Source organism: Callithrix jacchus, chromosome 14, assembly GCF_049354715.1.
Source record: "Callithrix jacchus isolate 240 chromosome 14, calJac240_pri, whole genome shotgun sequence".
NCBI classification, from domain to species: Eukaryota; Metazoa; Chordata; class Mammalia; order Primates; family Cebidae; genus Callithrix; species Callithrix jacchus.
In genome coordinates, this window is record NC_133515.1 from 49299112 (window position 1) to 49314643 (window position 15532).

The 15532-nt window shown below is 49.1% G+C and overlaps 1 protein-coding gene across 8 annotated transcripts in view; it reads left to right on the top strand.

Moving 5' to 3' along the window:
- Positions 1–5486, top strand: part of SERTAD2 (SERTA domain containing 2) — a 128793-nt gene extending 123307 nt beyond the window's left edge. For all 8 annotated transcript variants that reach the window (XM_078349186.1, XM_078349181.1, XM_078349184.1 and 5 more), the window contains one exon: positions 186–5486. In XM_078349186.1, the coding sequence (XP_078205312.1) occupies positions 190–1131 (942 nt within the window). In that variant the 5' untranslated portion in view covers positions 186–189 and the 3' untranslated portion in view covers positions 1132–5486. The remainder of the gene's footprint in view (positions 1–185) is intronic.
- Positions 5487–15532: the final 10046 nt, after the last annotated feature.

Consider the following 15532-nt stretch of genomic DNA (forward strand, 5'->3'; position numbering starts at 1 on the left):
CAAAGGTGGATTTTCTAATTCTCTCTTACTGTCTTCCTTCCACCCCTAATTAATCCACATGTATTTGTAAATAACCCTGGGCAAGAAACTGAGGTCCAAGTCCTGCCCTCTAAATCAGCTTCTTTTTTATGGTAGAAATCAGCTTTCATGCGATTAATACCGTTTCCTCCCTCTCCCTTCTGCAGATATATGTTGGGTAAAGGAGGAAAACGGAAGTTTGATGAGCATGAAGATGGGCTGGAAGGCAAAATCATGTCTCCCTGTGACGGTCCATCCAAGGTGTCTTACACCTTACAGCGCCAGACTATCTTCAACATTTCCCTTATGAAACTCTATAACCACAGGCCCCTGACAGAGCCAAGCTTGCAAAAGACCGTTTTAATTAACAACATGTTGAGGCGGATCCAGGAGGAACTCAAACAGGAAGGCAGCCTGAGGCCCGTGTTCACCCCCTCCTCCCAGCCCACCACAGAGCCCAGCGACAGCTACCGCGAGGCCCCACCCGCCTTCAGCCACCTGGCGTCCCCGTCTGCCCACCCCTGCGACCTCGGAAGCACTACGCCCCTGGAGGCTTGCCTCACCCCGGCCTCGCTGCTCGAGGACGACGACACGTTTTGCACCCCCCAGGCCATGCAGCCCGCGGCTCCCACCAAACTCTCACCTCCAGCCCTCCCGCCAGAAAAGGACAGTTTCTCCTCCGCCTTGGACGAGATCGAGGAGCTCTGTCCCACATCTACCTCCACAGAGGCGGCCGCGGCTGCGACTGACAGCGCGAAGGGGACCTCCAGTGAGGCCGGCGCCCAGAAACCCGAGGGCCCTCAAGAGAGCCGCGCAGACGACTCGAAACTGATGGACTCTCTGCCTGGGAATTTTGAAATAATGACGTCCACAGGTTTCCTGACAGACTTGACCCTGGATGACATCCTGTTCGCTGACATTGATACGTCCATGTATGATTTTGACCCCTGCACTTCCGCATCAGGGACAGCCTCAAAAATGGCCCCTGTGTCTGCCGACGACCTCCTCAAAACTCTGGCTCCTTACAGCAGTCAGCCTGTCGCCCCAAGTCAGCCTTTCAAAATGGACCTCACAGAGCTGGACCACATCATGGAGGTGCTTGTCGGGTCCTAAGACCCAGGGTCCCGGCAACTGTGCCCACCCAGACCCCGGAGCGTTCCCGCAACCCTGACAGTTCTCCACACTGTGCATGCACCCTTGCTTGCCTTTTTCAGAGAAAAAGAAAATTTTACAACAGGATCACACTAGTTTTTGCTTTGAGCAGAGTTGGAGTGCCTTCATCCAAGTATGACCACTTTTAATACACTTTTTGGAGTGGTTCCTCAGAGACCTACTACCCTGGTATAGGAAAGAATCCATTCGAAGACAATGTTGCAATGTTGAATGACAAAAATAAACAGTTCAAGTGAAGCACAAGGATTAAGTTGGAAAAGCTGTAAATTGCATGTGCATATTTGTCTATTTTTTCTATAAGTTTTATTGCAAGAGGTAAAGAAGAAAAAAAAAAAATATATATATATATATATATATATATATATCTTATTTAGATAATCTCAGTACCTTTCCTGGCATTTTCGCCCTGTATAGGTTGACTTGGCAATTGGGCCTTTTTAGAGGCATTAACTACTCCTCATAAGTGTTGCATTTACATGGCTGTTTAGAAAACTGCTGCCCAAATTTATTTTATATTTTTGTACAGATTCTGCAGTTTATGATATTGTTTTTCTAAAAACAAATGCTGTTTATACATATGAGATAGCTATTTTGATAGGATTTGCTCACATAGTTCCTGCAAACTTCAGATGTACAAGTTGCACTTGTACTTTTATAGAGTTGTAATGTTTTATATGTGTATGGTGCAAGAGAAAATTGGATCAAATCAGTCTGCAGTTGATGTCCCCAAATGCAAACACTCACAGGCACACACATGCACACACACGGACACACAAAAACACACACACAGCGCTTTAAGAAAGGGCCAAGTAATATCACACCCAAATTTCACAAGCACTGACCCCCTGGCACCAACACCCGCCAGTACTGTGACTTCCAAAGCCAGAGCCACATACGCCCATCAAACTCGCATTCAGCAGTTGGGGGAGATGGCTGTGGAGCTGGGGGTTTAAGTGATGGTTCTCTTTTGCTCCCTCTTTTGAGGGTAAAGCTACCATCTTTCTTAAGAGTGTATTTATGCCAAGTTTGTGCTTTTAATTGTTTTTATTTTTAATGAAAACCCAGATCTTTCCTTTTTGGCATAATTTTTATGAGGACCTGAAATTTTACACCTGAACAAAATTTTATGAAAAGCAACCAACTTCTTCATGGAACTCAGCCCTGTTGCAATGCTTAGGGCCCTTAAGAAGAAAATCTCCCCAGAAGGCATCCATCATGTTGCGAAATTGTCTTCTGCTCCTTCCTTTCCCTAGAGCTTTCCTTCTGTTGCTAAGAGCTGAAAATGGCATCTTCGTGATCACCACAGTGAGCTTGGCTCCCCTCGGCCGGCCCAGGATGCACTCTTACAACATGCGTGACTCTTGAACCTGGAGTTCATCACATTACGTCACAGCTTTCCATCCAGTTGCTTTCCTAAATCAGCTACTTTACTCTTGACAAGGCTGTTCCACCCCAAAACTCAGACAGGACTTTCTATGCATGTTTCCCCTCCTCCCCCCCATTCCTCCATTCCACCCCTTCCTCCCAGGACACACTTGAGAAGTAGCTTTTTATTCCTAGTGGTGTACATTTAATTTTAAAAAGTTTGCAATGTACCATGCTTGTTGCCGAAACTGTTTATGGCCTTCTTGTTTCAGTTTTTTCTTCCAGTGGTACTTTAGCTGTTGAGTGCAGGTTACAACCTATATTGTTATGCAGATGGCTTCTTTAGGAATAACTTTTATATTTATTTAAAAATTTTTAAATTATGGGATTTTGTTTTGTTGTCGTTGTTGTTGTCTTTGTTGTTGGTCATTTGTCAATATTCAGTCACCAATTCTGCTCACTTCTTGCCATGGATAAAATTGGGTCTTTCTGGCTAATGAAAAAAGACAACTTTATAAAATGGCACTTTAAGCAAGCCATAGTTTTATTTTTGTAATGCACATGGCAGAGCAAAGACGTTTGTGATGAAGGAACTGCTCATGTAAGCAAAAGATTTGAGTATGATATGATAAAAGTCTTTCTACATTCTAATTTAATTTTCTCCCCACTCGAATGTGTTTTAAAGGCTAATTATCAACTCAGTAGAGCAGTGAGAAACTGATCAAATTGCACTTGTTCTCATACAAGCAACCTCCACGCAGATACCTCTTACTGCTGCAGGCGTGTCATTTCCTTTAATAGGACCAGGGACCATGTAACTAAGGTGAGAGTTGTATAGTAGATGCTTCCAGTGTCACTGTGCCTGTCAATTTTAAGAGCTTCCCTTTCTCACAGAGAACAAGTCTGCCCAGACTCCATGCTTCCTATAACTGGAGGAGCTGGCAAACGTGCCGCATGCTGCACACCGCAGCCTACATACGCATATACAATAGTATTGATGATTCTGAACAATAACAGGGTAAAACAGTTGATTTGCCATTGTTAAAAACTGATTTACAGTAACTTAGAACAACTGTACTTTTGTTGGATTAGCAAATCATGTGTTTAAACAAATCCCATATGTTGGGCAACAGTTCAAATAAGCATGGAGAAGTGTTGCCCAAACTTGGTTCTCTGACTCTCATGTATTTGTAAGGCTGGGCTTCAAAATCAAAACAAAAACCCCAACAACAGCAGGTAAATGCTTTTTTAACTCTGACACCCTTGCCATAAATCCTTGATACTCAAAGTCTAACAAGGAAGATATGGAAAATTAGCAGCCCATTTTCAGAAAGATCAAAATGACCTACGGTTCAAATTGCCTTTGTATCCTATTCTTACAAGTTGATGTCCCAACAGGGAACAGTAGGAGCTGGAGTGGGATCTCCAAGTCCCAGTTTGAGTGCAGGATGTGCTTCCAGATGCCACCTGGCAGCAGTGCCTTCCCCTTTATGAAAGACATCACACGGCATCCAGGGCCAGGCAGGCAGCTTGAGGTGCCTTCACAAGAAAGCCAAATTGGGAGCTGGGTCTGGGAGAGGACAGTTATTGACAGTGATGTGCAATGAAGTGACAAGATGAGAGCAGAATCGTAAGAGCTTTGAATTTGAAGAAGTGAGGTTTTTTTCCCCATAAGTTATTTATTCCTATTTTCTGTGTAAATATATTTATTTTACTGTGGAGCGCTAACATCTGGATCGTAACATGTGCAGAATGTATGGTAGGAATGTATTCTCTTGTAGGAATGTAAATCTGTATTAAAAGGGGGTCCAAGCCAGGCCCCCTGGGTCTTCTCATTGTATGCACAGTCCGCATTCATTTTTACTCTTCTCTAATATGGGTCTATTTGAAATATGCAAAAGGTATGGATGAGGAATGTTTTAATACCTCCAAATTTTTAAGCAAATCAAGCATCAAAGGGTTGATATTTTTTAAAGTTTTTTTAGTAGCACTTTCTCTGGATGACAGAAGAGGTGACCACATGGGCACCCTCGTTCATGCCAAAGGGTGAGCAGTGGCCAGTGCCTCCTCTGCACCTCTCGAGTGTCTTTACCAATTGAGCTTTTTATCGCTGTAGCCCCTTGGAGTGCCCCAGCTGCCCTGAGGTCAATTAAGGAAAATTTCTTAATGAAATAAGCTCCAAAGAGCCAAAGTATCAACTTACGGATCATTTTTAAAGCTTAAATTTATTAACCACCTTTGCGGTAAACAATGAATTATGAATATCACAGGGCAGCCTTCTTAAATGACAGATGTAAAAAAATAATAATAAGAGACTCTACTTTGTTCAGCAGTTGCTACTCTATACGAATTGTCTTAATTTGAAAACCTTGCTGTTACAAATTGGACCTTTATACGTTTTCTGAAAACAATGACAAGAGCATCTTTAACCTTTTCTGGCTGTAAGTGGTTACCTTCCTGTCACGGCCCCACACCTGGAGGCATGGAGTTGTGTGCGTCCTGCTTATGTACAATTGTTTTCACTGTTTCAAGAATAAGTCTGAATGGTTCTTGAAAATTAGGATCAAATGCTATTGCAGACAAAGCCACTAAAAAGTTGGACTTCTTTTAGGGATAACAAATTTGAAGAGAAATGCAGGCCATATGTGTGCATGACCGAGATTGTGAAAAAAAGATGTACATAGTGACATGTTTGGTGCATGGTTTTTGAGGAGGGCTTTTGTCAAAAAGGAGGTATAACCTTTCCCCCACAGACCTGAGAGCTGTGCCTTTTCTATGCAATATTACAGACGTTACATCAGAACCCAGATGGCTGTATTCACATGTAGGTTTGGGCTGTAATCTAAACAATTGGACAGATTAAATGTACATGGAAATGAGCAGTCTTACTTTTGTAGTTTTATATTATACAATAAACAGTTAAAAGATGAGAGAGGCATGCTTGCAGTTTTCTTTTGATGGGAGTTCAACCAGCTTATCTGTGACGGTTTGCCCACATTAAGCAAAGTCCAGCAAGAGCAGCAGGGGGCCCCTGCAGGAGTGGGCGCTGGTGGCCTTCCTGGACCCTGCTGGTCTCAAGAACCATCCTTCTCTCCTGGTTCTCCCCCTGCCTCTTAGACCCTTCTGGACCTCCTTTTTCTCACATCTGTACCCCAGCTCCCTTTAAAACATGGTTTTTTCCAGGGTTTGGCCCATGACCAGCTCTTCACTGAGCCTCCACTCCTGCTGCCACTTGCTTTCCCAAGGTCCGATCAACCACTCTGAACTCTGAAAACTGGTCTCCAGCCCCTGCCTCTCTCCTGAGCTCCAGACTTTCAGCGTCTACCAAGATTCGCTCCCTCATACTCAGTGCACCTAAATAACTCTTGTTTCCCCTGGGGGCTGATTCTTCTGTGGGCTGGTTGTCTTCATCACTCTGCTCCACACTTGGCTCAGTTGCCCACACTTGTGGCCTGTTCCGCAGACCCAGCCACATTGTTCCCTCTGCCACCTCCTCCATCCTCACCACAGCTTCCCCAGCTGGGGCCCTCCTCCCTCCTTGCCTCTGACTGCCCTGCCTGCTTCCGGACCAGTCTTTCTGCCATGATTGTCTTTCTACCATCCCTGATGCTGGAGTTGATGTTCTAAAGTGCCAGTGGGTCACATGGTTGTTGGACATCCTCCAGATGTACCCCCTGATTATGCCATCTGGACTCTGCCCCTGCTGTCTTCCAGGGGGGATTGGGGGAGATCCTGTGCAACCTCCTGGGCCTCTGGGCCATCTTGGATGGAGGCATGAGATCTGGCCTCCCCTGGCCTGGGCAGTTCTTTATTTTGGTCTGGCCGGGCCACCACACCACTGGTGAGGGAAAAAGGCTGGATGTGTGAGACCTGGGAAGTGAAGGTTCCGCCCAACCAGCAGTGGACTGTGGCCTGGGGTGTGAAGTGCTGGGGTTGGGGCAGTGGTGTTAGGGGTTGAATTGTTTCCCCCCAAAAAGATTTCAGTATCTCAGAATGTGACTTTAATTGGGAAATAGGGTCTTTATAGAGGTAATTAAGTTAAATCGAGGTTATTAGTGTGGGCCCTAATTCAATGGCTACTGTGGCCATATGGTGAAATCCCGTCTCTACTAAAAACACAAAAAAATTATCTGGGCATGGTGGCACATGCCTATTATCCCTGCTACTCAGGAGGCCAAGGCAGGAGAATCACTTGAACCCAGGATACAGAGGTTGCAGTTAGCCAAGATAGTGCCACTGCACTCCAGCCTGGTGAAAGAGACTCCATCTCCAAAAAAAAAGATTTGATCACAGACACACAGCAAGAAGGCCATGTGACAATGAAGGCAGAGATTGGGGCAGTGGATCTACATGCCAAGGATACCGGCAAACCACCAGAAGCCAGGAGGGAGGCGTGGGACAGACGCTTCCTTACAGCCCTCAAAGCAGCCAAGCCTGCTGACGCCTCGATCCGGACGTCTAGCTCTAGAAACATATTTCTGTTGTCCCAGCCACCCAGTTTGGGATACTTTGTTTCAGCAGCCCTAGCATACTGATGCAGGGGGAGAAGAACAGGGTGAGCCCTTTCTAGACACCCCCGGAGATAAGCACCAGGCAACTAGGAAGGCGGGTCGGGTCCGTGGCTCAGTAGAGTGGTTTCTATCTGGAATTAGGAGCATCTGCTATTAATTAATGATAAAACTTTGGCAAATCATTCAATCTCTGTATTTATGAGGATGAGATAAAGCCATGGCTCCTAGGGCTCTTTGAAAATGTTAACAGTATAATGAAAATGCAAATTATGAATGTCTGTCCTCATGCCTAGAGCTGTGCCCAGCATATGGTAGGCATTGTTGAATGAAAAGAAGGAAAAGCAATCTTATAGTTCACCTTTCTTTACAGAATGAGAGAAGCCCAGCACTCAACATCTTTCTTCTCGGGGTCCTAGGTTCACCCCACCCTTGCCCTCGGGATGTTCCCCTTTGCAGCAGGCATGTATGTCCTGCTTCCTTCTTTTGCACCTGAGTCCCAGAGAGGGGAAGGGCAGCCTGCCTCCACATGTCCTTGCTTGTACCTTCCCTTTCTGCTTGTGAAAATTCTACCCGTCATTCCAAGGACAAACTCAAATGCCCTTGAAGCCATCTCTGCAAGTCCGAAGTCAAAAACAGCCTCTTCCTCTGCTGGGCTCGTGCAGGGCTCGTGCAGGGCTCCGTGCCTCTGCAGCTGCACTTAGCAAATTTGCCGTGTCTTTGGGTTAGCTGTGCAGTTCGTTGCCTCTGTAGCCTCTGGTATCCTTATGAGCAGCAACCTTGTGTTGTTTATCTTTGACAGAGGTTGGCAAACTGCAGCGTACAGGTCAAATCCTGTCCACTGCCTGCTTTTGTAAGAAAAGTGTTGCTGGAACCTGGCCATGCTCGTGTGTTGCCTTGTCTGCTGTCTTACTGTGATGGTAGAGTTGAGTAGTTGCAAAAAAGACCACATGGCCCTCAAAATCTGTTTGCTGTTTGGCCCTTTACAGAAAAGGTTTGCCAAATCTGATCTTTGCAACCCTCCTAACACTTAGCACAGCATCTGAACATAGATGGGATAGGCTCAGGGCTACATAGACTGGGGACACACACCCCTGGAAAGATGGATATAGTACAGGCGTCAGGGGAGTCCTAAGGGCAAGAGTGCTGGAGGTGGGGTTTCCAGGGCCAGACAGGGCACAGTAGTCTGGAAAGTCACACAAGCGTGGACATATTCAGAGAGCTTAAGATGTGGAAGGAGCCATAGAGCTGGATCCTCCCATTAAAAGGGCCTTTTTGACAGATGTGCAAACTGAGACTCAAAGAGGGAAAGGGATTATTGTCTAAGGCAAAACACAGTTTATAGTATCAGAGTTCAGTTTGGCTCTGCAAGCAGATCTCCCAAGCTTGAATCCTGGTACCTACAATCTTGGGCAAGTTCCTGAGCCTCTCTGTGCCTCAGCTTTCTCATCTGTAAAATAGGGGAAATAATTGAGCTTATCTCATGGGATGGTGAGGATTAAATGAGTCAAGCATTTCTAGGGCACTGACTGGAAAGAAAGTCCACACATGTTAGTACAGCTCACATGGCAGCAGACAAGGCTAAATCTAGCTCTCCACTCTCAGTGTGGTGTTTTAGGTTAAGCCTTAAAGCACAACCGGGGTATCTTAATGCTGGGGGCATGTTTGCTGGGTGGAACCACGATTTCCTAATACCATGCATGTCACAGTGGCCAGCCACTTACAGAGAACACTGTGCTCTGTGCTTGTGTGGCAGTGTGGGTACCAGAGTCCCTGTTGCCTCTTCCATCTTTTGTTTCAATGTCCTTTTCTTTCCCTTGGAAAGGAATCTCTGAGTGCATCAGGATTAATAGTTTCAGGGTTACCACCTGAGCACTCTCGCATGTGCCAGACTCTGCTATATACTGGTGTGCGTGATCTCATGAACTCCTCTCCTCAGTTCTTTGAGTTTTATCTTACTACCCCCACTTTACAGAGGTGGCAGCTGGCTCAGAGAGGTTAAGCCACTTCCCAGAGGTCACACAGCTGGCAAGTGGTACAGCTGGGATTGGTTCTCTCTGACTCTTAGAACCCCTTCAAGCATATGCCTTGTCTTCAGCCTTGAAGCTGAGCAAGGTGTTGGAATTCAATCTTTGCCTCTATAACTTGCCTTGGACCTCTCTTCATCATGGGCTGTGGATTTCTCCAGCACATGCACAGCATTGCCCTGAGGAGCAAGAAGAGGAAGATCTCCTGCTGGGGCCAAGTAGACCAGGAGTTAGGATAGCTCTCCGAGACTGAATGCCCTGTAGGTTCTCTTGTTCTGGTTCCGTGTAACCTTGGGCCAGTCAATTCCCCTCCCGGGGACTCAGGAGCAAAAGTAAGAAGCAGGACATATATGCCTGCTGCATGCAAGCTGTGGACCGTGCTTTTCCCTGGCAGCACATTAGAACCATGAAGGTCTCCGCCAACATCCCTGGGCATGCCATCCAGGCCTCGAGGATTTTACAAAAGCTCTGGGAGGCGAGGGCTGCTCTAAGGTGCCAGCCTTCAAGGCTTCTGGAGAGTGCGGCCATGTGCATGATCCTGGAGACACACAGCAGTGTTGTCCTTGGAACTGGAACTGGGAACTCCCACCACAGCAGGCTGGCTGCCGCAGCCCCACAGCCCACCAGGCGGCCTCCCTCCTCCCTCCCTCCCTCCCTCCCCTCCTGGGCTGGGCGGCCAAGCTGCCAGCTGCTAGCAAGGCCTATTGTTCAGCAGTGACAAGAAATGGCTTTGGAGCACAGCTTGGTCCTGGAGAGAAGCTGGAGGCAGGAGGAGGAGGGGGCAAGCTGGGGAAACGACACCAGCTTCCCTGGGGCACTGCCCTGTGTGCTGGGAGGAGTCAGGGACAAACACACCCCTTGTGCCGGGTCTGTCCCCTCCTTCCTCCTTCCTTAGGGCCTCACAGACTTCTTTTTCATTTGTCTTCTCTGGACGTGATGATGGGTGGAAGTGTGTGGCATTGTTTTTCTGCGTCAGTGTAGGGAGTCAGGCCACCTCTAGAAAAGGATTTATGGTCACTTACTTCCCAGCTGATGGCCTGCAAATAGTGCCAGGTGGCCCAGTGCATTTGAAAGAGGCTGCTCCCATCAGCCCAGCTCAGGCTCTGAGTGGAGTGCACTCCCTGTGCCTGGAGAGGCTCGCGTGGCGCTGAGGGTCCTGACGTTTGTGGGTAGCTTCGTGCATCTGAACGCCTCACACACATTTGCTTTGATTGTCATGACAGTTCTGGAGGAGGTGGCAGGGGAGGGAGGCTCTGCAGACATGGGGACTCTGAGGAGCAGAGGACACAGGAGTGGCACACACAGAAGAGCAGGTCCCAGACCCAGGCCCCTCCCTTTATCACCCTCAGGCAGCTGCTTTCAGGCCTAGAAAAAAACAGCTAGAAATTTAATTACGAAAAAATCAAGGTCTGTAAGTGAGCCATGGAGCCAGAAGTCACATATTCTCCTGGGGCTTTGCAACAGGGGCAGGACGGGAACTGAAACCATTCTGAGCTTTGATTCTGTTCTTTCTGTCCCTGAGACCCTCTCTCCTCCCCCTGCCCCAAACACACACACAATCAGCCATAGTGGAGAGGCAGTGGTGCAGCTACAGATGGCCACTGCCTTCCCCGTGTCACTATACCAGACATCCCAACTAAGATAGAGTTAGGCGCTTCCTGTGTTTCTTCTGCCTTTTTTTTTTTTTTTTTTTTGGTAGAGACAGGGCCTCATTGTATCACCTAATGGCATGATCATAGCTCCCTACAGCCTCGAACTCCTAACCTCAAGCCATCCTCCTGCCTCAGTCTCCCAAAGTGCAGGACTATAGGCCTGAACCACAGTACCCAGCCAGCACTGTGTTAACCCAGCTTTGAGACAAAACCTGGGTCTCCCTCCAGATTGCTGCCTCTAAGCCTTGCCAATGCAGAAATTCTACAGCCCCCATGCTCACTGGCACACCCACTCTCTCTCCCCCACCCCCCAATCCTCTCTCTCCCTCCTCCCTCCCTGCCTCCCAGTTTCTCTCCCCTCCTGCCCATCCTCTCTGCCTCTGTGTCTCTCTGGCTCTCACTCCCATCCTCTCCCTTGCAGTGTCTGTCTTTGTCTCTCTCCTGCATTATTAGTTGAAAGCAAGCTTTGCTGTCGCAGAGCAGATGAGTCTGACCTTGGGAGCTGGATGACACAGCCCTCTGCCCCGCTGAGGTCTGGGTTTTCCGGGTCTGATGTGCTGGGTTCCAACTTCTGGGCTTTGAGTCAGGTCTGGTGGGGCTGGGTGGTTCCAGGGCTCAGGTTCATTGAGGTTTGGGGACCTCAGAGTCACCACAAGAGGGCCCCAGGACCCTCTGGGATGGAGGGGGTTGTCCGGGGGCTTCAGTACTGCCCCCTGGGTACCTGGCTTCTCCATCTGGGGCTGCCTAGCTTCCGGGCTATGAGGTCATTGGGGGTAAAAGTTTTCTATCTCTGTTTTCTGAGTTGCCCAAGAAGCTCTGCTTGGACTGTGTCCAATTGGCCTGCAGGCATGGAGAGAGATTCTAGGCAGAGAGGCTGCCTGGGCTGGCCGAGCTGGAGGGGTGCTGGCTGCTGGGGAAGGTGGGCTTTGAGAAGAGGCATCCACTCTCTGGGAGGAGGATGGAAGCTGGTGGTACCAGCAGGGGTGGACAACAGAGTTTTTGTTTGTTTGTTTGTTGAAGAGATGGCGTCTCACTGCATTCCCCAGGCTGATCTTGACCTGCTGGGCTCAAGCATTCCTTCTGCCTCAGCCTCCTGAGTCGCTGGGATTATAGGTGTTGTCCACTGTCCCCTCTGTCCAGCTGGCAGGCAGCAGAGTCTTCAGTCATTTGCTCTAGGTGGTCTGCAAACAAGCCTGTGTGGCGTGGAGAGGGGCTACCTGGGGCCCCAAGTGAAGGCTGGGAGCCTGTGCTCAGGAGATGGGCTGGGGAGACCCCCTGAGGAAAGCACTTTGCCTTTACAGAAAGTGTGGGCGCTGGGCTGGGCTTTCTCTGGTCCCCCTTTCACAGATCCGAAAAGGGAAACCAAGGCCCAGACAGGTGAGGCAAATTGTGCAAGGCAGCTTGGCTGGAACCGGGGAGCTGCGGTCTGAGTGTGCCTGCGCGGCTCTGCTCTGCCCCTGCTGGACACATTTCCCACTGTCTGGGGGACCCAGGCCTCACTGTGGGTTGCTGTGGAGATGCCACCATGCAGAAGGCTTACATGGGATCCCTGGCTTTCTCAAGGCTGGCCCAGAGGGGAATGAGGAACCAGGAATACTTTCTGGTCCCCAAACCCTAGTAGTCTGCAATGGTGGCCTGCCAGGGCCCTGAGCTTGGCTACACAGAAGAACAGGATGGTTAGGAGAGGATCTCTGGAAGAGAAAAGGGCTCACTCACACCCACTGAGGTCTATCTCCAAAACAGGCCAGAGGATAGAAAACTTGTCTGATGCTCGGCAGCCGCAGGAAGACTGGCTGGGGGAGGCTGCAGGTCAGGGAGCCCTGAGGCCCATTGGCTCTTTCATTCCCCTAACCTCCATTGGCTCATTTCACAGTGTGCCCACCACAGCAGATGCACCACCACTCACCTGACAGTGCCCTTGGAGCCGTTCTTGCCTTTCCCCTTTCCCACCCACACACACCCTACCAGCAAACCTGTTTTATTCTGCCTTCTGGATAAATGATCCACTAGCATCTCACCATCCCTACTGCCAGTCACCTCTCACCAGGATGATTGTGACAGCCTCCATGCTGGTCTCCCTGCTTCTGTCCTCATTTGGATGCCTGTCCTCAAAACAGCACCCAGAGTGATCCTTTAGAAAATGAGTTAGCCAGCCAAGCACGGTGGCTCATGCCTGTAATCCCGGCACTTTGGGAGACCGAGGTTGGTGGATCACTTGAGGTTAGGAGTTCGAGACCAGCCTGGCCAACATGGTGAAACTCTGTCTCTACTAAAAATACAAAAATTAGCCATCGTGGTAGCACATGCCCATAATCCCACCTACTCAGAGAAGAACTGCTTGAATCCGGGACGCAGAGGTTGTAGGAAGCCAAGATCGTGCTGCTGCACTCCAGCCTGGGCCACAGAGCAAGACTCCATCTCAAAAAAAAAAAAAGAAAGAAAAGAGAAAATGAGTTAGCCCTGTGCCTCCAAATAGGAGCACCTGGGGATCTGTGAGGATGTGGAGTCTAATCAGCAGGTCTGGGAGAGGACCAAGAGCCTGTGTGTTTAACAAGCTCTGCATGTCTGGCGGCGCTGGCCCAGTGTCAGGTTATGTTCCTTCTGTGCTCCAAGCGCTCCACAAGCTTTCCTGGAGTAAAATCCAAAGTTCTTCTCCTGGCCTCTGTGACCTCAACTGCTTGTCCAACCCCAGCCTCCTTGCTCCTCTACCCTGTTTGTTCCAGCCCCGCCAGCCTTCTTGCTGTTCCTCAAGCACACCCGGCACGTTCTTGCCTCTTGCCTTTGCACACACTTTCCCCCTGCCTGACACCCTCTCCCTTCTCCCAAGGCCACCTCCCAGGCCTTCCCTGACCGCCCTGCCTAAGGGAGCAGCCTGTCACTCAGTAGCCCTTTCCTCACCTTTTTTTTCACAGCACACATCACTTCCTTGCAGTACACCTTGCTGTGTTTATTTGATGATTGTGTCTCCCTCACTGAATCGCAGACTCTGGGAGGGCTGGAATGTGTGTGGCTTTCCCCAGCCTGGCACAGGGCAGCCCCTCAGTACTGCCTGCTGAGGAAATGCATGCTCCTGTTACATGCTCCAGGACTGACACAGCAGATCCGGTGCCTGGCCTCTGCTTCCTCTACAGCCTTGTTCCCCAGCAGAAGGACAGGCGTGGGGCTGAGGAGTGGGAACAGTCATGGTGGACCCTCCCTGACCACTTCCTGTGTCTGCTCTGTGCTGAGGGTTTTCTGTGAATTATCTCATTTAATCTTCATTATGGCTGAGCTAGGCAGGCACTGTCATCATCACTACCCCCAATGAAGGGTGGCCTCCTGCTCGCTATCCCATACCTCTTCAGGGCTCCCCTCTCTGCCCTGGGATCAGTGGCCTGACCTCCTTACCCTGCTAGCCTGCTAGCCAAGGCACAGGGAGGAGAAGCATCTAGCACTTCCCTCCACTCCTCCAAGGCTGGGGCACCACGACTGTCCCTGGACACTGGACTAATCTGGCACCCCACCCAGGGACACTGAGAGGGTTGGGAGGCAGAGAAAACGGTTGTGGAGTACAGATGGTGCCCCTGCAGGGAGGAGGACTGGCGACATCATCCCAGGCCAGGTCATGGATTGAGACGATTTGTCGCGCTGGTGTTGCAAGAGATTTTTCCCTTTCCCAGCTGAAGAAATGTTGTGCTCTTGACTGGCCCCAAGTGGTGCTTTGGGCTCCCTAGCACTCCAGGCTTTTGGCTGGAAGAAGGGAGAGTTGGCCGGCAGCTGGTGCTGAGGGAGAGGGGCTGCCTCACCCTGTCCTGCAGGAGATGGGAGTAGGCAGGAGTTTTTTAAAAGTTATTTTTAGGCCGGGCACAGTGGCTCACACCTGTAATCTCAGCACTTTGGGAGGCCAAGGTGGGTGGATCACGAGATCAAGAGATCAAGACCATCCTGGCCAACATGATGAAACCCCGTCTTCACTGAAATACAAAAATTAGCTGGGCATGGTGGCACGTGCCTGTAGTCCCAGCTACCCTGGAGGCTGAGGCAGGAGAATTGCTTGAACCCAGGAGGCGGAGGTTGCAGTGAGCTGAGATCATGCCACTGTATTCCAGCCTGGCACCTAGAGACATAGCAAGACTCTGTTTCAAAAAATATATATATATTTATAAACATTTATTAATAGGCTTTTAAGAAAGACCACCTTTAGGTTTACAAAAAAAATTTGTTTGTTTGTTTGTTTGAGATGGAGTTTCGCTTTTGTTGGCCCAGTCTGGAGTGCAATGGTATGATCTTGGCTGCAACCTCCGCCTCCCTGGTTCAAGTGGTTCTCCTGCCTCAGCCTCCCAAGTAGCTGAGATTACAGGCATGTGCCACCACACCCGGTTAATTTTGTATTTTTAGTAGAGATCAGGGTTCTCCATGTTGGTCAAGCTGGTGTCAAACTCCTGACCTCAGGTGATCCATCCACTTCAGCCTCCCAAAGTGCTGGGATTACAGGCGTGAGTGACCAGGCCCAGACAGGATTTTTTTTTTAAAGTACAGAGAGTTTCCATAAACCCCCTCCACCAACCCCTTAAGTTTCCTCTATTATTAATATTTTATATTCATGTGTTGCATTTGTTACAGGCGATGAGCTAATATTCATACATTATTGTTGTTATTTTGAGACAAGGTCTCTTGTGTTGCCCAGGATGGAGTCCAGCAGCATGATCACAGCTCACTGTAGCCTCAACCTCCCAGGTTCAAGCAATCCTCCAGCTTCTTGAGTAGCTGGGACTATAGGCACTCACCACCATGCCTGGCTAATTTTTTT